The following is a 22,110-nucleotide window of genomic DNA, read 5'->3' as shown; positions in this document are numbered from 1 at the left end:
TCGTCCGAGCGCTCTTCTTCCTGTACTGATCAGCGTTTGGCGGTGCATGCACAGTAGGAGGCATTTGCCGGTTGGAACTACTGCACATGTGCCCGAATTTCACTAAGTTTTCGATTTCTTTTTTAGGAAACTTCATGACTATCGGTGCATGCTCAGTAGATCCAACCGGCAAATGTCTCCTACTGCACATGTGCCGCCAAATACAGGAAGAAGAGCGATCGGATCAGATCGGATGGCGCCTGTGAACTCGACAAGAGAGGACCTGCATGGAGGGGTGACTAACAAGTTAGGGGCATTTGCCTGGGGGGGGGAGGTAGGCCGGGGGGAGGAGGGAGGGGGGCCTACAGGTGGAGGGGTTTTGTGCCAAAAGGGTTTCCTTCTCCTTTAAGATCAGATATGAATAGTCAAGACCCAGAAGGACCTTCCACACCTGACACAGCAGAGGGTTACAGAATAAACTATTGCCATACTCTCAGATCCTTCTTCATTTCTGCACTGTTAATAACATTCCAGCTGAGATATTTTTTAAATCTTCTATGCAAAACTGGTACAGTATAAGTAGGACATTGGTTGCCAATGAAGTTGACTAAACTATGACTGGATCTCTTTAAGCTTCAGTTTCCTCGCTGAAATATTACGTGTCACAAGCAGTTATGGGAGATTCCCTTGGGGCTAAATTTCATATTAATTAAATGTATTTCAGCCACAAAGAATCACATATATGAGTGAGGGAGAAACAGACTTTTCTTTCAATAAAGGTAAAACAAATATTTAAGTTGAACATTTTAAAAGGGGTATAGATATTTGGGGCAAATAAATTTCAGTTCAGTAGAAATAAGAAGCCCATATCAAATCTACCTACTTGGCTTTAAAACTAGAAAAAGCAAAAAAGGAACACCATGGGAAAATACTTGTCACAATAAAATAATCTAATAGAATAATAACCCTTGAACTACAAACATGGGAAGGAAATATTTTGTAAGATGACAAGTATAACTGACCACAATTCCCTTTGTTTACCACTGGGAATAAAATATGGCAAAGAAGCCTAAATGCACCTGGGTAATTTTTGGTGATGACTCCTAGTGGGGACTCCTTGAACAATGAAATTTAAATGGCCCAGTTAGTCTGTTAGTTTGTTAAACAACTGCTTTTAAATCATAGCTAACACATTTTAAAATGATTGATTTCAATTGACTACAGAAGATGAAGGCTTATAAAAAATATCCCTAAAATCTCACTCAGAGGTGGATAACACTGCAAGATTCTGGACCAAGGTTATTGATCCTATCAGAATAGTATTTGATTAAGTGGCCCGTGACCTGAGCCAAAAGATCATTCACTTTTGTATCAGCACCTTGCAAACTGCCTCGTTGTAGGTCTTTGAGCACCAAGGGCCATGTATGAGATCTAAGTGAAAAAAATCCTATCCATTTCTTCTAAAAACCCAATACAATTTTAGTAATTTCTAATCCATCCATAGATTAATATTCCTTTTGCACAGGAAAGATCATGATGCAAAACCACTAGGGTGGTTTCAGGGCACAGTCTGGAGGGCCTAATTACATGTCATTGGAAGGTAGATGGAATTTATAACTACTAATGCATAGTGGAGCGCATGAATATGGTTTATTTTTCCAAGGAATTACAGTTTATTGGGCTACATTATTGGATCATGCTGTAGTCATGCAACTTTGTACATATGCTACTAAATCTGCTGTGAGATAATTCACCCTTTACAGATATATCAATTCATTGGCCATAATTCAAATTGAAAACAAAACTTTTCATGAGTGGCCAGTAATTGTGATATTCCTGTTTTACTCTGAATGTGAAGGCTATTTCTATATACACCATAGTACAGCTGCCACTAACATTAGGCTTATTAGCATACAGTACATATAATAGATATAGTGCAGAATTACAGTGAAGGTGACCTACATGGTCATTTGGAAGATAAAGATTTGTGAAGTTTAAATTATGGATAGCCGTATCACTAATGTGATAACTGTGTGCATGGAATAGAGATTTCCTACATAAACTATGGGTATTAATCATTAGGTAATGGGATTTTACCTCCCCAGTGATGCTTTTAAGATATCAAATTGATCTGTAGGAGTTGTGAGCCAACCAAGAAGTCGAATCATGAATATTAAAAATTAATATTAAGATGTGTACCACACAAGACCTTTGCTGTTTTCTCATTGCCCTAATATTAACAACGCCATCTTGCAATTTGCCTAATGCATCCTTTTCTTTATTCAGAATTTTAAATCCATGCAGGGCTGTGATGGTTGACAGTTTGTGTTTTATGTTTTTCATTGGCTCCACCCAAATAAATTACTGTGTGATCCATTGTGGCCTACCATGAGTGGGATCTTCTGCCCTATTCTACGGGTTGTTCTTTTCTGTTTGATATTGTTCCCATTTTATACACAACTGCAGAATAAAAATGAGCTGTGTCTCCACTCTCCGGTATTCAGAGAGATATAATCATTACAAAAGTACAAAAAAAGTACATTATGAACTGTATCTAAACATACAAGTGCTGAAATTGATTGCTAATATTGCTGATGTGCCCTAAATATCAATAGTGTAAATTGACCAAATTAACACTGTAGAGCACATACCACTGTCACACAAAGAGGAGACATGTAGTTAAACGTTTGGAAGAATCAATTCTTAAACATTGAGGAGAATCAATTGGAAGTCCATGTGGTCTTGTAGGTGACCACAAGATCAACTTCATTTACAGTCACCAGTATAGTTCTCCAGCAGTAAAGGTTGTACAAGTCCCACTGTTATTATCATTAAAACAAAATCAGGGTTTCCACCCTTCTGGGTACTCCTGTTGCCCACCTCCTTTTATCGCCTTTTGGGTCAGGGGCTTTGTCCTTTACAGATTCTGGATGAGGTATGTTGGGGCTCTGGCCCCTTCCTTACTTCCTCAACTAACTCTCACCACCTAGAGTGAGCTCCACAACTCTAACCTATCACTTGGTACCCTAACACTTCATTCCCAATGGTATCTCACTGAAGTGCTAAGCCTCAGCCTCCCTGGAGTCATTAGTGTACACAGCCCTTATTTGACATTCCCAAAGGAATATTTCTCTTGCTTGTGTGGCTCTCCAATAGTTTTTACATTTGAGTGTGGCTCAGGGGTAAAAAAGGTTGGGGACCCCTGCTCTAGGGCCATCCTCTCCAAGTGCCACTGAGGGGAACCTGCTCTAGAACCTCCTGAGGAGGATACAGTATCTAACAGTGCCATCTAGTGACTGGAACCAATATAACACTATTTCCAATCTATTTCCATTGCTGACTGGCGTAAGTAACTTCATACCTCCCAACTGTCCCGTTTTAGGGGTAAATTTATCAAAGAGTGAAGTTCTTCCACTAGAGTGAAATTCCGTAGCTCTCAATTCATTTCTATGGGATTTTGAAAGGCGTATTTATTAATGGGTGAAAGTGAAAGTTCACCCTTTGATAAATACGCCCATAGAAATGAATTGAGAGCTACGGAAATTCACTCTAGTGGCGGAACTTCACTATTAACTTCACTCTTTGATAAATATACCCCATTAACGGGACAGTCTCACTTTTGACTGCTCAACCCGCTGTCACGGATTTGTACTGATAAGTCCAGAGTTTCTCTTTGATCTGTTGCACTGAACAGCCAGAAACAGATACAACGTTTCTAACTTAATTGGGTCTTGGCAGGCAGCCCAGAAGAGATACTTAACATACTTTTGTAACAGCTTAAGATAAGAACGAAGACTCACAGCTTAAAGGGCAATTCACCTTCATTTGCAAAACTGTAATAACATATAAAAACCACAGAAATGTGTTCAAACTTTCATAACCTGCCAAATTATGCAAAATGAGCATGGTAATTAGGGGGTGTGGCCACAAAAATGTGCATGGTCAAAAAATTCTACGCGTGCCAAATCTTTTTGTCCCTCTTTCTGTTTCCTAAATATAGAGAGGTATGTAACCCTCCCTCTTTATATAAAAGCATATTGAGAATACCACACTCAGAGGACTCATGGAGTCAAAATGTGGTTTATCGGAAGAAAGAAATTGGTCTCTGGACAGTCTCTTTCTTTCGATAAACAAAGTTTTAATTGAATAAGTCGTGTGAGTGCCATATTCTCTGAGTACTTTTGTTTCCTACATGATAGGACTGTTCCCAGGCAGAGATTAAATTGCTTATGCAAATACCTACATTTCTTGACTGCTATATATTTATACTGTATATATGTGTCTGTGCATAATAATAATAATGTTGGGTATGACATGCTGAACTTTTTGGTTTTAATAATATAACAATGGAGTGATACCAATTTCGAACATTTTCAATCTAAGTGATATTAGTATCAACAATTTTATCATTATTATCCCAGTGAGACAATACCTCACAATTTTAAGAGCTAAACAAGCAGTAATTTAGCAAGTAATTAAAAATGATAAATTTATAAACAAATCTGGACAACATATAACAAAAACATGCTGGTAGGTTAATGGGTTTCTGATGGAACTAGCTCTGCTGTGTATGTGTGGAATAAGGAATTTAGATTGTTAGCATCACTGGGGCAGAACTAATGTAAATAATCTGCAAAGCAACCTTTTATATGTTGGTACTTTGCTACCTTTAAATATAAAAAAACATATTCCGGCCCTGCAGCAAGCAAGGTCAAGAGAATATAAATGGCAAAAATCCTTATGGGCGTAAAAAAAACTGATTTATGCGGTCTGAAGGCACAGTACACTGGGTATTTGTTTTGCCTGCATTTTTACGTTAGGAGTGTTGCTACACTAGCACAAAACTATACCCATGTAGAAGCAAATTCATTGCCATTTAGGAGGACTGCGACAAAAATAGACGATTTAATAAAAGTGCAGATTAACAGTTAGAAATGATGTCGCACAATCCAGCTTCTCATACAACTTGAAGTACATTTATTTTAAGAAAGGAATCTCTGCTAAAAGTCAATTAAAAGCTTAGCAATGAATATATTATCACCATGTAGAGAGAGAGAGAGAGAGAGAGAGACTGGGGACCCAATTTGCTGTCTTGCAATCCCGCAGCATCACGCAAGGCACTTTATAGCAAATTTCAGTAAAATAGTAAAATCATTTCTGGGTGCTGAAATACCGCACGCAAATGTCAAAACAATAATTAGCCAGAATTGGAGTCTATCTACTGTCACAAAATGTATTTATTCATTTTCTGCCTGTAATAAATAGCTATGCAATATATTATATATTCTAATAATAATTTCACAGAAGACATCAATTCATGAAAATTATAAATATATAGAAAGGGCAAATTGCAGCATACTAATTATCATTTCATCTTGATAGACTATTATATAACATCCTACTATCATTTCATTCCCCCCTTTCATTTTATAGAATATCTTAAATCTTCCTGGAAAGGAAATTCGATCAGTATTATATTGATATTTATCAAAAATTCAAGGGGTGGTTCATCTTTTAGTATATTATAGTTTGGCTAATTCTAAGCAACTTCTCAATTGGATATCATTTTGTCTTTTGTATAGTTTTTCAATTACTTGCCTTCTTCTTTTTGAGGTTTCAAATGGGGGTCAATGAGCCCATCTTAAAAAAATGGCTACAAATGTATTGTTATTGCTATTTTTCATTACTCCTAGAGTGTTGCTAGGGCTAGGGCTAGTTGCATTTGGACCCTAGCAACCAGATTGCTGAAATTGCAAGAAGAGCTGCTGAATAAAAAAGTTAAATAACTGAAACACCACAAATAATAAAAAAATGAAAACCAACTGCAGATTATATCTGAATAACACTCTACAACATACTAAAAGTTAATTTACAGGTAAACAACCCCTTTAAACTGCCCATGGTGTTCCATGAAGTTTGTTACCTTTGCTTAGATGATCTTTTGGGTTTCTAAGATACTGAAGCCCTAGAAGGATCGGAAAAAGTGTTGTATGTTGGCCTTTCTATACAACTTACATAAACAATAATATTAAAGAGAATGCAATGTTATATTGTTGTTGTATTTTAAAAAATAATAACTGTTTTGACTATGTGCATAAAATATTGGATGAAACACTTTCTTACTTTAGAAATATTTCGTCTTAAAAAAAGGTAAAAGTGATGTTTAGGGCACTGAAAGAAACTGTTCATATTCATTCCATATTCCATGGTACAAGCTCCTATTATCATTGTTTACGTGAATCGCTTTAAAGCACAGATTCAATAAATGTCTGTGACATAAAAATATCTGCTTTGCAGTAAATGTAATCTGACATTGTTCTGTTTTATTCTGGGAAGCTTTATTGATAAGCTGTGCTGATGGCAAAAATGAATCCATTTACTGGAGGGCTAAACGGCACAACCGTCATATTATCAGCAGAGTAAATCTCGCTGACAGGAGCAAAGGTGAGTTTAGGCCAAATATTTCAACTCTTCTGGAATCTGTGCATTTAAAGTTCCTTCTTCTTTCTCTCATATTAAGTACTTAAACGCACCATTTCTAATTACTAAGCTCAAATTTTTTTTATAACTTGTATCCGTGCCATAACACTTTAACTAACACCGGGTCTATGGTTTTTGTGAATGCTTTTGTGTCTACTTTTTCCTTTCCTTGCACACTAACACCTGAATGAATGCAGGCTATCATTTGGCTCGGTTCGCTAGCTTCGTTACCCTCTTTATTATTGCCAAACCATAATTGTTGGTCAACCGTTGATGCTGGCAAAGCTTTATTGGATGTTTAGGTTAGAAAATACTTGGGTTATGTTAGTATGCAGTAGACTTCAGCATACCTGGGCCAAGTCAAGTCTGTTGGACTCTCCATAAGATAGATCCTTGAAAAGCAAAAAATTGCAAATTGTGATTTGAGGAGTTGACTTAATGCAACTTTGGTCAGTTCCCATACACAACATTGTGTAAGATTCTCTTTAAATCCAGTTCTTAAAGGAGAAGGAAAGCTACGGAGGCATTTTATTGCCAATAGATTAGCTGCAATAGTGCAAGCTAGAATGCTATATTTATTCTGTAGAATGTTTTACCATACTTGATTAAACAGCTCTAGAAACTCTCTGTTTGTTTAGGATAGGAGCTGCAGTATTAACATGGTGTGACATCACTTCCTGCCTGAGTCTCTCCCTGCTCTGGGCTCAGATTACAGTAGAGAAGGGAGGGGTGGGAGGAGAGGAGCAAACTGAGCATGCTCTTGCCCAGGGCAATGAGGTTTAAGCTGAAGGCAGGAAGTCTGATACAGAAGCCCATGTGTACACAATAGAAGGAAAGAAATGCAGTTTTTCTTTTGACAGGGGACTCAGAGCAGCACTACTTTGGGGTTTTACTGGTATATTTAGATGGACCTTTATGATAAGGCTTACTTAGTTTTAACCTTTCCTTCTCCTTTAAGGTCCCAGTGTGAATGAGGAATATAAATGACACTGTTGTTAGATCTTAATTATTTTTTGGAGTTGATTTTTCATCGACCCTTTCCTAAAAACTTCACCATGGATACCTTAAAAAAGTACAAGGTTTTATTATTACAGAGAAAAGGGAAATCATTTGAATAATTTGATAAAAAACTAGTCTATGGGAGACGGCCTTCCCATAATTCAGAACTTTATGGATAACAGGTTCCCAGATAACACATCCCATACCTGTAAAATCTGCATATGTTACTCATCAGATTATCCATTTTATACTAAGGCTTAAGGAAACCACAGAGAAAAATAAACAACGAATGTCACCACAATTGTGGCATAAAAATAGATGAAATAAAGAAATGACAATTCTACTTTCATGACTAGCTTTAGGGCAAGGTAGAGACTAGAGTGAATCTAGAATTATTATTATTTTTTTAATTTCATAATTTTATTAGCAATGGATGTTGGATTATTTGTAGTAACAAGTACACATGAGAAGAGTAAGTAACCAGTAATCATAAGATGGTATTGACAATGTAGGCACACACTAGTAGTAGTTTCATTGGAACCTCCACCCTGATGTTTTATTTTCAATAACGCTGCTGCAGCCCTTTAACATGAATGCTATGTTTGGATCTCCTCCTCTTGCGTGCTCCTTTGGGATGAGCCCCAGTCTGTGCATTGTGAGATCACATGCATGTTAGATCTCAGCTTTTTCTGTCTGTTCTCTTCCTTCTGCTTTTCTAGTGTACACTATTCTGTCTAAAGTCCACTCTGACCGGAATGTCTATCCTTCCTCTGGAGTTCTGTTTGTCCACGTGAGAGAGAGTACTTCAAGGGGGAATTTCCTCCTTATCCAAAACCTGGTATGGGATTTATATGCATATTTTAATTTAAGGAGCAGACCCGTTGCAGGATTTGTAATGTTTAGTGTCTGTGTGTGTGTGTGTGGGGGGGGAAATGGTAACTCCAGTCCCCGGGGAAGTCATGAATTTATTGGGTTATTTATCAAAGTTTGAATTTATATTTTCTGCTACAAACTCAGATCAAATCCACTCTGTTTTTTTATGCATATTTATCATTAAATTTTCACGAAAATTTGCTTTGCGTGAAAAAATTCCATTTGATTTATTATCTGATTTTTTCAGATTTTTCATCCAAAAACTCAGATTTTTTCCTGAAAACTCTTGGGGTATTGTATGAAACCCAGCGCACATCAAAAAATCATTGGGACTTCTCCCATTGACTTATATGCAACCTCGACAGGTCTGAGATGCCGAATTTTCTGATTCAGACTTTTCCATCCTCTCGGTTTAATAAATTCTGAAAAATTCGCGATTTTTTAAAAGTCCAATTTTATAAAAAAAAATCACTATTTTTTGTGATTTTGCATTCTGAGTTTAGTAAATAACCCCCTAAATGTACTTTAGATTTAGTTACAAATAATTCTTACTTTTGTATTCTTTCCAAATTGAAATGTTCTGTGAAAAAGTACAAAAGGCATAGATCACAATCCCAGAATGAATTAGTGCATTTAAATAATGCAGGGAGTCTGTTTCTTTTATATATTACCTTCTAGAAGGCATTTAACTTGGTTTTTATTACTGCTTAACTGAAATGTGGCTTATATACTTGAGATTGTTGAACTTAGAAGACTACCACTAAGTTTATTTAAATAACCACTGACCTTCCTTATTTTAAAGGGCAATTTATGCATAAACAAAACATTGAATTATTAGCCATGTGGCATAGAACTGCTGTGTCTCTTCCCACTTCCAGTAGTCCATTACCACTCAAGATAAATGATAACTTACAACCCTAGGGTTGCCACATTTTCTGGAAAACTATACCAGCCATCCAATATTTTAATACTTCCTCCTATCAATAAGAAGTGAAGGATTCTGAGACTTGAAGTCCCTTTGCTTTCCATAGTGGGTGGTGCACAGATTCTCTAGTAATGGATTATGGAACTTCAAGTCCAGAATTCATTACTATACAAGGGAACAAGATGAGGAATGAGCTAGGTCACTCCACTGGGCTGACTAGTGGGCTCACAGTGTACTGTAAATCATTATATGTATATATATATATATATATATATATATATATATATATATTACCATTAATAAGACTATAGTAATGGGGTAATGAAGAGGGAAGAAAAGAAACCAAGCATGTTAAATATATGCACATATATATATGTGTGAGTAAATATTTCGGTTTTAGAGAAAAACTTAGTAATTTGGGATGACAATTTATAATGATTTTACCCTGCTTGTGCATTAATAATACATGTCTAAAAGTAAATGCTCTCTGTATTAATTGTTGCTCACCAGTGTTAACAGTGTTAGTTGTTATATAAATAGAATTTATAATACAGGTATGGGACCTGTTATCCAGAATGCTCAGGACCTGGGGTTTTCTGGATATTGGATCTTTCCGTAATTTGGATGTTCATACCTTAAGTCTACTAGAAAATCATTTAAGCATTAAATAAACCCAATAGGTTGGTTATGCCTCCAATAAGGAATAATCATATCATAGGTTGGATCACGTATTAGGTAATGATTTTTTAAAAATGTTATTTGTATAAAATGGAGTCTATTGGAGACAGCCTACCCATAATTCAGAGCTTTTTGGATAATGGGTTTCCAGGTTACGGATCCCAAACCTGTAATGAATGCCCCAGAATTTTACAAAAATGGCAGAACCATAGATATTGTTGAAGAATTTGACACTGTGTTTCCCATTTAGGTGAGCTAAGTAATGACCCTATAATATTTAACACAAACATAATGGGTTACCCAGACAGACCAGGATGGTTACGTTACATTCAGAGAACACCTTACAGTGATGGTGTTTTGTATGGATCACCAACATTAGAAAGCGTGGGGAAGCCCACCGTTATAGAGGTATGTAATCATCTTTATATTACTTTAATGAATAATGCTGATAGTGTCCTTTAATTAATGTACTTTGTACATGGTTTTTGCACTTTTCCCCATAAGTGGTAACTAAGGCCTCTGGTTTATAAGTTTTAGGCAATAAAATGGAAAGAACTTCTTTCATCTCTGAGCCTTAAAGGGGACCCGTCACGCAAACAATTATTCAAAATTCTATTTTATCACATTAGTCAAGCAAAATGAACTTGAATTACACTATATAAATTATTTGAATCTTGTTTCCTTCAGTCTGGGAATTCATAATTATAGCAAGCATGAAGCAGCCATTTTGTGGTCACTGTTATTAAGGCAAGTCTTGAAGAATGGGGGACCTGATGTCCATCCCCATGCTCTGGCTACACAAGTAAATGGTAAAGAGAACGGGGGAATGTGAGGAGAGCAGTGACATCTAGGAAGTGCTGAATGGAAAGTGAAAGTAATTGTCTGCCTAAGGCATAGAGGAGGGGCAGGCAATATTTGATTGACAGCTGAGATCTTTAAATGCATTTACAACAACTATGAATGCTTTAATAAAAAATAGAAATTGGATTTCATGTTTAATTTGAAAAGGACTATTATACAGTTTTTTTTTTGCCTGGGTGACAGGTCCACTTTAAAAAGTAATTGCAAGTAAAACGTATTGAACCTGCATAAAAAAGACATTTTTTATCTGATGTTGAAGCACTTAAAGAATAATATTCTGTAATATTTGAAATAAATGAAAAAGATTCATAATAATAATAATAATAATAATAATAAATCATTGTGATGAGAAAAAATATTTATAAATACAATAAATAATGAAATGACAAAAGAAAGAGGATGCAATTACTGTAAAAATATTCAGGGCTTGAATTTCTTACCCAAAGGAGGAACATCTGTGTCTATAGGCTAATTAAATGTATAAATAAATGTGTCATTCTTCATTTCAGTACTGTTTCAATTCAGCATGACCAAATACACAAAAATATAAATAACAAGAAAATAGCTGAGACAAATGTCACACGTCTCACACTGTGCTGAAATATGCCGAAATAGTTTTCAGTTGCTAGCTGGTTAATAATAAATCTCCAATGAATAAATGATGTTTGAGTTTGCTGCAGGGTAATGTAGTGGGGGACTGAGATTGCAATATAAATGAATATAGAAATAAGTGAATAAAAACAGAACTCCAATGAACCCTGCATAATTCACATCAAACCCTCTGGCGTGAACTATACAAACTGGTTTTCTGAAATGGAATATTATTAGAGATCTAAATAAAGACCATGTGCATACATATTAGAGCATACTTGCCAACTGTCCAGTTTTTCATGGGACAGTCCCGATTTTGACACCTCAACCTGCAGTCCCGGATTGTTACTGAAATGTCCCGACTTTCTCTTTGATCTCCTGCACTGAACAGCCTGAAAAAAAGATACAACGTTTCTAAAACTTAATTGGCTTTTGCCAGAGAGCCCAGAATATGTGGCAGGTGATACTTTTGTGACAATTTAAGATAAGCAAAGAAACAATTGTAACAATTTAAGATAAGCAGGTCTCTTGGGGAAACTGTGACTTTCAGGCAATTTACCTTCATCATCAAAACTGTAATAACACATAAAACCATCGAAATGTGTTCAAACTTTCATAACCTGCGAAATTTTGTAAAATGAACGGCAAATCTTTTTGTCCCTCTTACTATTTCCAAAATGTTGGGAGGAATGTTAGAGTGCAGGAACACAAAGGCATCCCCCCTTCTTCCCATCTTAAATGGTGCACTCTCTCTCTCTCTGAAATGCAATGGGCAAAGTGCAAATAAATGGCTGATTGAGGCCTTTTTTTGCACTTTGCACACTGTGTAGGGCATTGTAAATGAGCCGTATGTCTCCCCAAGTTTTTGAAATTATTTTTGTGCAGCCTATTGTGTGTAGTTTGGAGAGTTTAAAGAAGAAGATAACAATAGGATTCGCTACTTGATTTAATGCATATTTCCTAGTCAGTATACAACATATGATATTGGATGCAATATACACGTTACTGCACAAATTACTGGTGGGTTTCTATAAAATGTAAAGCACTGTGTAACTCGCTGGTGCTATTGGAATAATTGATGATAATAATGGTGATGACCCTTATGCAAAATCTTTTTGGTATAATGAGGTTCAAGATAGCTTGAAGGGTTTCACCAAAGGCACATGAAATAACGGTATGTTTTTTGTTCCTTGCAGTCATTAAAAGCTCAATAAATGATTAGGGCCTTGGTTTTCTAGGTAAGGGGTCTTTACATAATGGGTTTACTGGTAAATAGATCCCATGATTTTATCATTCATGAATAATAAGAAATATTTTGTAATGAAAATAGGGCCATTAAAGGGGAACGTTGTGGTTACCAGATAGTTACTTAAAGGACAAGAATTTTAAACTAAACAAAGAAGTAGGCTAGAAATGTTTACATTATGTTTTGGGCTTCTGTACCAGCCCAAGGCAACCAAATCCCTTTAGCAGTAAAGATCTGTGTCTCCAAAGATGCCCCAGTAGCTCCCCATCTTCTTTTCTGCTGATTCGCTGCACATGCTCTGTGCTGCTGTCACTTACTGAGCTTAGGAACTGACTCACAATATACAGTACACATAGAATATAAATGTCACAGTATAAGGCTGATTAGTAATTAATATGGATAATTACTACATGGCAGCACAGAAACCAGTGCAACTAGCATCAGAATGTAATAATCAGCCCTGTAGCATCAGCTTATATTACAGACAAACCTCATTTTCTGCTGGATAATTAGTGACGACCCCTAAGCTTAGCTTCTCAACAGCTGCTCAGAGCCCACTGAGCATGTGAGTGTCACAGACACTTTCCAAGATGGTGACCCCCCCCTGTGACAAGTTTGAAGTCCTGGATCATTGCTGCTATTGACAAGCTGAAACTTTAGCCTGGTGCAATAAGTTCAGTATATAAAACATGGCATTTTTAGCCCTATTCATTTTTAGGGGTTAGTTCTCCTTTAAGTATCTATGTTCAGGGGGAAAAAAAACTTTCTTGCAATTTTTAATTTATCTTTGTTTGTTTCTAAATTATTTATATTTTCCTGTTTTTATATCAAGGTAAAGAAGCATTTCCTTGCCAGGTGTTTATACCTAGAACACATCTGAGTGAACAGATATTTGCTTATTATATGCTTGTCCATCACCCAGTTTGCTCTCCCCTTATTAATATGCTGGTACTTTCCCTTCCTGCCAGATCACTGCATATAACAGGCGCACGTTTGAGACTGCGAGGCACAATCTGATCATCAATATAATGTCGGCAGAAGGTGCGGTAGGAACAGAGAGTATGGATGCTGTCAGATATGAATGCCCATGTTATAGAAACATTGAAACAGGACTGTCTGAGTTAGGATACTGCTTTGGGAAATGATTGATGGCCTTATGTAGATGTGATGTGTTTTATAGCTCTATGACGGAACCACCGTCCCACAGTAAGTTGCTTGATATTTAACAACAGAGGGGGGGGGGGGTTCTTAGAAGAGATTACCATATTTAAAGGAAAACTAAAACTTAAATAAAGAAGTAGGCTAGAAACCACAGCCCTTTAGCAGTAAGGATCAGTGTCTCTAAAGATGCCCCAGTAGCCCCCCAACTTCTTTTCTGCTGATTCACTGCACATGCTCTGTGCTGCTGTCACTTACTGAGCTTAGGGACCCACTCACAATATACAGTACACATAGAATAGAAATGTCACAATATAAGGCTGATCAGTAATTAATACAGATAATTACTACATGGCAGCACAGAAACCAGTGCAACTAGCATCAGAATTTAATAATCAGCCCTGTAGCATCAGCTCATATTACAGGCTAATCTCATTTTCTGCTGGATAATTAGTGACGACCCCTAAGCTTAGCTTCTCAACAGCTGCTCAGAGCCCACTGAGCATGTGAGTGTTGCAGACACTTTCCAAGATGGTGACCCCCCTGTGACAAGTTTGAAGTCCTGGATCATTGCTGCTATTGATAAGCTGAAACTTTAGGCTGTTGCAATAAGTTCAGTATATAAAATATGCCATTTTTAGCCATTTTCATTCTTAGGGTTTAGTTCTCCTTTAAAGGTAAGCAATTACATTTTAACTTGCTACTTAGTATGTGTTTACACCATTGCTGCTCACTGAGTGTCTTCTGTAGCAGCATAATCATAGAAATATGTTATAAATGGAAATTTTTTACTTCTTTATAAATTAGCAGTTAATACTTGGATAGTTGTTGATAGTAGCAGCAACTGTCAATTTTAAATATTAGTATTTGGAAAAATTCTCCTGCAATATATTATTATACTAGCATTTAAAAGGCTACAACATAATTCATGTAGAGCAGGTTCCTTGAATACAAGCTTTTTGTACTGCATACAGAACGTGGCATTGATCTTTGCCTATGAAACACTGCCCTCTGCTGGATTCTCATTGGCAAACAATTCATACCACTAGTTTAGGAGTGATATACTAATGTCATATAAGAGCTCTCATATAACTAGTCACATAAGACACAGACCCCTTAGCTATTCTTGTGTCTAATGAAAACCTATGGCAAACTTTTGCTGGTCCGGTGGAAGTTCCAATATGGATAAGTACTGTACACTTTTGTGTCAGCTTAGGGAACAATATGCCTACTGTTAATATAAATATATTAGAAGTGAGGACTTCCATGATCATGCTGACTTTGACTGCTCATTGGTTTGTATGAATAATACTGGTATCCTTACATTATACTCTGGCTTTCCTGAACTGTACAAGAATTTGAAGATAAAATACATGTAGCATGAACTGGAATAAAGGGTAAATCCTCCACCACTGCATGCCAGACTTTATTTATCTGTGTGTAACATTATTCTATATACATGCATACACTACCTGAGGATTGCAGCCATTTTACAGAACCAAACAATAACCTAAGTTCCCATTTTATTAGGACACATCCTAACATATCTGTTTTTTGTCATTCGGATCTCCATAAATAAAATAAATAAATAAATAAAAGCCTCCGAAAAATCATTTAAACAGTAAATTAACCCAAAAGTGTGATTTTGCCTCCAATTTGATCAATCATATCTTAGCTGCGATCAGGTACTGTTTTATTATTACAGGGGAAAAAGGACATTTTTAAAAATTGGAATTATTTAATTGGATTATTTGAATGGAGTCTTTGGGAGATGGACTTCCAATAACTTGGAGCTTTCAGGATAACAGGTTACCATACCTGTATACACAACTGAATTTCAACAACTAGAGTAACAGATAGCTTGTAATAATAAATGAATACTAATACATTTTGAAATATATATATATATATATATATATATATATATATATATATATGTATATTTTTATTTGTAAAGCGCTCCTTGAGGGCAAAGCACTGTACAACAAAACTAGTAGTAACAAACAAGAACAATCAAGGGGTCATTGGTATATATATATATATATATATATATATATATATATATATATATCTATATATATATTCGGTTTAGAGACACTTTCTAGTTTGGGACTAATAACTAGGAAAATTTCACACTGTGAAAGCAATAAATGCGTGGCATTTATTGCTAAGAAAACAATAGTAATCCCTTGTCATAGTGATGGGCATGCTAAAGGAGAACAATCATTCTGCCAATTCATTATCTTGCCCACAAGAGGGCACCGTAATGCCAGAAAAATTGCTTCTGATCACGGTTAGACGCTCAAATACAGATATACAAAAGCAGCTTATGCCAACATGTGCCAAATATTTATTGAGTTCTCTTAGCACAATGCTTTCAGAATCTTACTTGAAGCATCTCCATGTCCCTGGAGAGCACCAAATATATTTTTTAAATCCTTTAGGGTAAAGGATTGTTAGATTCTGATGTTCTTTCCAGCTCTGTTGGCATAGAAATAAAAAAATGTAAGATTTTTTTTAAACAAATGTGTTTAACTAAACTAAGGTATTTAACTCAGAGCTGTCCTGCTTAAATAGGAAGTGTTAGAAAGTCTGCTCCTGCCTTGAGTCCCAGACTGAGAGCAAGTACAGTTGTACGTATTAGAACTGTTTGGTTGAGGGAGCATGAATCAATTAAGTAGTCAGCAGTTGGAATGTCCAAACAGAGTGGTTTGCAGCAGAATAGATGTTGGATTGAAGGAGCACATTCATAAAGCATTCCTCGTTGGTTTAAAAGACATTTAAGGCCATACCTCCTCTGCCTAGTCCTGCACAATTCACCACTTCCCTGCGTTGTCTTCACCATCTACAGTCGAACCCCCATTTTACGTTTTTCAGGGGACCAGAAAATAGTGTTGTAAAATCCAGGAAAATGTAAAATCAGGGAAATGTATTATACATAATATATAGGTGGGACCACGAAACAAAAATGTAAAATGAGGGAAAACTTAAAATCAGTGGTTGTAAAATGGGGGTTCTACTGTATTATCAGGGGTTCTACTGCATTATCAATGTGATTAATGTGTTTTTTTCTTCGACTAGATTTCCCGCTGCCATATCAGGCTGAATTCTTTGTTAAAAATATGAACGTGGAAGAAATGCTGGCTAGTGAAGTGCTTGGAGATTTTCTTGGAGCAGTAAAAAATGTCTGGCAACCTGAGCGTCTCAATGCCATCAATTTTACATCAGCGCTGGACCGAGGGGGGCGAGTTCCACTTCCAATCAATAACATGAAAGAAGGGTAAGACTACCCAATGAATACATATAGATTCAGGGTAATGTGCTTCTTGCTAAATGTTATATAATGCCCTTCAAAGGTTACTAGAGCACTTGAAGTAACAGGGAGACGTCTCATAAATGCAAGTTGCTGGGGCTAAAAACTGATGAAAGATAAGTAAACCTTAAAAATAAGTGCATGTAAAATTGATAAGGGTGCTATTCTATGCACTTTTGCCATGTACATTCATTATTTATTTATTTCTAATTCCAAAATATTAAAGGATACATGTACTGTTAAAATGAATGAATTCTGTTACAACATCGCCACCTGCTGGTCATTTTCTGACCAGTCTGACCACCAAGTAGTCAAGGAAGTTGTCAGGAGAAAGAAACAGGCTGCTCTGATGTTCTTCTGCTTAGGAAAAAAATAGAAACCTTTCTCAAATCTTTCCTAAACAGAAAAACATCAGAGCAGCCTCTTTCTTTCTCCTGACAACTTTCTTGACTACTTGGTGGTCAGAATGGTGGGGAAATGACCAGCAGGTGGCGCTGTTGTAACACAATTCATTTATGTTAACAGTACATATTTTAATATCTTGGAATTAAAAATAGATAAATAATGAATGTACATCGCAAAAGTGCTTAGAATAGCACCATCATCAATTGTTTTCAAAGAAACTTTAACTCAATAAGATCCCTTTCATGGAGTTACATAACAGGAGCAGATTTACCAATTTACAGGGGCTGGAGGTCTTAATCTGCAGGGTTAGAAATGACCCCCTTGGTTGTGATCTGTATGAAAGTGGAGCTATTGTGCTTTGCTTGGTGCTCTGCAGGGATCCATAGATACAGATGAGACATTTGTTCCTAGAATGTATTGTACACATATTGCCTTAGTAAAGTAAGAGTAGCACGGGAGCATGGGGCTGACATTGGGATTACATCTAGGAGCATCAAAGTACATCATTTAAAGGGGGAATGACTTCATTTTGTGTTGAATGGGAAGGAGCTTTGCATACCCAAAGGTCACATAATGCAGTCCCTGGCAAATTACAGGAGACGATTTACTAAATATTGATTGCTGTATTATAATAAGCATTTGGCAAGTTTACAAGAGCTGTCTTATGAATATTAATGCAATCACAAACTAATGCAGGCTGTAAGAATGTCTGAAAATAACTGCTGTTTGATTTTTTTTCATTTAATTATACCTTAGTCAGGGGGTGGAGGAGTAAATTGTGGTTAATAACTGTACAGGAGAAGACCAGAAGTTCACCTTTATGCAGAACAGTATGTTTATGGGTTTTTGTTTAATAAAAATTCAGCTTTCTGACAGACATTTATCACCTTAAAGGGCATGTAAAGTCTAAAATAGAGTAAGGCTAGAAATGCTGTATTTTGTATACTAAATATAAACATGAACTTACTACACCACAAGCCTAATCAAACAAATGATTTATGCTTTCAAAGTTGGCTACAGGGGGTCACCATCTTGTAACTTTGTTAAACATCTTTGCAAGACTAAGACTGTGCACATGCTCAGTGTGGTCTGGGCTGCTTAGGGATCGTCATAAACAAAGCTGCTGGAGTTCTGCATGGCTGGGAAGTAAGGCAGGGGCTCCCCCTGCTGTTCATAAGTATGATTGTTTCCCTACTCAGCAGTTAGGGACCGTCTGACAATTCCTATTCACAGCAGTAAATGAAGGGAGAATTTCACTGCATACAGTCAGGTTTCTTATAAAAACGGTACTCATTTTTTAATTAAAGTATATTGGAGATAGGTTTCTTTCTCGTTAAAGAAAGTAAAAATGGGATTTTATTTTTTTGCCTTTACATGCCCTTTAAGCGCAAAAGAAAAAATACCTAAAAAGGAAACACCACTTGTAAAAGAATAATAAAGTAACCAAAGTACAAAGTTATTATAAAGCGATTGACAACTGTATCTGTAAAAAGATACAAAATATCAAACAACCCTGCATTTAACAATTTCTAAAAAATTACAAAATATCATTCAGCCCTGCATTTAAAAGAGAGCACTACATGGAGTGCCGCTTTATGCGTTTCGTAAATAATACGAATCACTTCCTCAGAAGCTTCGCACCCCTTCTTTATAATAATAAAATCAATTAAGTCCACAATTACATATAATTAAAAAGTCACGTAATTCATGAATCAAAGATATACTGTTTAATATAATTCATACAGAGAAGACAATATTGGTCCTAATATTTCATAAAAAGGACAAACACAGCAGATTTGGGCAAATAAAATAAATGAATATTTGAAGCTTCTCCAAAAGTTCCTTTCTGACTCGAATGGCAATCGGACCAGTCCCTGGATCAACTTGTACTATGAGCTATCTCCCATAACCCTGTATTCCCTCACTTGATAAAAAGCTATCCAATCCCTTCTTAAAGCTATCTAATGTATCAGCCTGTACAACTTATTCAGGGAGAGAATTCCACATCTTCACAAAAATACCCCTCCCGAAAATTTATACGGAACCTCCTTTCCATCTTTAAAGGGCAAAATGTAGACAACGAGTGCAGTTAGTGCATTGTATCTCTGTCGGCAATGAATGGAAGGCTGATCTTTGTTGCATGAGAGCCATTGCCATGGATAACTTGGCCACTATTCAAACCCAAGACTCGCACATTGCCCATCTCATTATCCATCTCAGGAGCGACAAAGTGTCGATTAGCAAAAGTGCAGCCATGCGTCAATGAGATCTAAATAACTGGGAGTTTGGAAGCCATCAGTGCAGTACCATCTATTATTACTGAGCAGAGAAATGATAAGATTTGGTGACTATCATGACTAGTTTCCTCACAGTACCAATGTACTCAGCACTTCAGCATTTGCTATTTATATTTGTACAATGTAAAACAGCTCTATTTTTCTAAAAGTATTCATATTAGAATCAAGCGAATATCAGTTAAAAACTAGACTGCATAATTTTTCAAATTAAATAGAATAAGCTTAGAGTATGTCTTATATCTTAGCAGCTTTGCAATTTGTTGAATCTTTTTTTTTTTTTATGCTTTTTCAATTTTGCCTTCATTTTTTCTTGAGCCAACACATATTATAAATCGACCTTGAAGGTCTGGCTTATTATTTATGGTGATCTTATTTGCAATTACCTGATTAGTATTATTTTTTCTTACTAATATTTCTGTGCAGGGACCTCTTTTATCTTCCTGGGTTCCTAGGGTCATTGATCATAATAACCAAATATCAGTTTCAATGTCAGGCTGGAAACCAACATTTGAATGATATCAAATACCATTATAATAGTTATAATATTTAATATCATTCAAATGTTGGCGTTTCTTTAGAAACGTACACCTGGTTATTATGATCGATGAAATAATTGATATTATTATTGATTATGAATGTTATGATCAAGAAATAATTCATGAAGACATGAACTACAAGATGTCTTAACATGGCCTAATTCATATTAATCTAAATTCAAGCTAATTTTAACATTCATTTATGGTTCATCTATACATATATCTGCTCTAGGTAATTTTTCATTTTTTTTTTAAAAACTCGGGGTCAGCTCAAAGTTTTCAAGATTTACTAAAGCCCATTGCATCAAAAAGCCTGAATCTGAAAATCTTCTATCGCAGACTTGCCGAGGTTGTGTATAAGGTTGTGTATAAGTCAATGGCAGAGGTACCTATCCTATTTTGACATTTCTGAGGTCTGCTCTGGAATTAGCGTGTGCTTTTCGGGCAAAAATATGGAAAATTCAGGCTTTTTCTTGAAAAAATTGAGAGATTTGGGAAAAAAAAACCAAAAAATCATATGATTTGGTTTTTCGATTGAATCAAACTTTTTTTAATAATAAATAAGTTAAATCGGGTGTGGGCGTTTGGTTGTGGGTTTTTTTCATTTAAAAAAAATGAGAGAAATTTTAATTTTAGTAAATAACCCCCTAAGTCTACTTAAAATGAATTTAAACAGTAAAGAAACCCAATAGGATTGTAATGAATATTAATTATATCTTAGGTGACATCAGGTACAAATTACTGTCTTTTTATTACACAGAAAAAGGGAATCAATTTAAAAAAAATTATTTTATCAAAATAAAATCTATGCAAGACTGCCTTCCTGTAATTTGGAGTTTCCAGATAAAGGATTCCATACCTGTACTAAAGAATGCAGTGCTCTGTCAGCTTACAACTTTTATTGTCTGCCACCCAGTCATGCTGTTATAGCACCCAGGAGTTCTCCTCTATGCCTTGTGAATATATCTGTAGAATTGATATCCCAGGAGTAACCTGCTTGGTGTCAACTGAGAAATTCTGCTGCTGGTGTTCATTGTACCAGATTTGATCCTTCTGTGCCAACACTGAGCTTGACACTAACCTTTTTTAAACTGTTTCCATAGAGTTTATGTTATGGTGGGAGCAGATTCTCCTTTTTCATCTTGTCTGAGAGAAGTGGAAAATCCCCAAACCCAGCTGAGGTGCAGTCAGGAGATGGAACCTTCAATAAGCTGCGATAAGAAATTCCGAACCCAGTTTGATATAGACTGGTGCAAGATTTTTCTGGTTCGTTTTTTTGTACTATTCTGATTCTCTGAGAGATATACCCCATTCATTTTGTTCATCAGGGATAACCTCAAGTTTTGGCACAGTTCAATATGTACTGGCACTTTAACTCTATGCTCAGCCATAGTTCCATCTTAAAGGAACAGTTCAGTGGGTAAAAATATACTGTGCAAAATAAAAAATGTTTCTAATATAATTAGTTAGCCAAAATGTGTAACATAATAGCCAGAACACTACTTCCTGCTTTACAGCTCTCAACTCTGAGTTAGTCAGTGACTTGAAGAGGGGCCACATGGGACGTTTCTGTTCAGTGAATTTGCAATTGATCCCCAGCATTCAGCTCAGATTCAAAAGCAACAGTTATGACCCATGTGGGCCCCCCCCTCAAGTCACTGATTGGTTACTGCCTGGTAACCAATCAGTGGAAACCAAGAGAAACTAAGAGAGCTGCAAAGCAGGAAGTAGTGTTCTGGCTTTTATGTTACACATCCAGTCACTCCAGA

At 36.1% G+C, this 22,110-nt stretch overlaps 1 protein-coding gene across 4 annotated transcripts in view; it reads left to right on the top strand.

The window, feature by feature from the left end:
* sgce.L (sarcoglycan epsilon L homeolog) overlaps nucleotides 1–22,110 on the top strand; it is a 43,748-nt gene that overhangs the window by 3,116 nt on the left and 18,522 nt on the right. For 3 of the 4 annotated variants that reach the window (XM_041565900.1, XM_041565898.1, XM_041565899.1), the window contains exons 2-6: nucleotides 6,316–6,423; nucleotides 10,185–10,342; nucleotides 13,601–13,673; nucleotides 16,872–17,070; nucleotides 21,445–21,607. In XM_041565900.1, coding sequence (XP_041421834.1) covers nucleotides 6,316–6,423; nucleotides 10,185–10,342; nucleotides 13,601–13,673; nucleotides 16,872–17,070; nucleotides 21,445–21,607 — 701 coding nt within the window. Of the gene's footprint in view, nucleotides 1–6,315; nucleotides 6,424–7,950; nucleotides 8,297–10,184; nucleotides 10,343–13,600; nucleotides 13,674–16,871; nucleotides 17,071–21,444; nucleotides 21,608–22,110 lie in introns of those variants that run through there. The other variant, XM_041565901.1, reaches the window with a different exon arrangement.

Source organism: Xenopus laevis, chromosome 6L (assembly GCF_017654675.1).
Source record: "Xenopus laevis strain J_2021 chromosome 6L, Xenopus_laevis_v10.1, whole genome shotgun sequence".
Classification (NCBI taxonomy): domain Eukaryota; kingdom Metazoa; phylum Chordata; class Amphibia; order Anura; family Pipidae; genus Xenopus; species Xenopus laevis.
The sequence above is the reverse complement of the archived record's forward strand: the minus strand, read 5'-3'. Positions and strand labels throughout refer to the sequence as shown.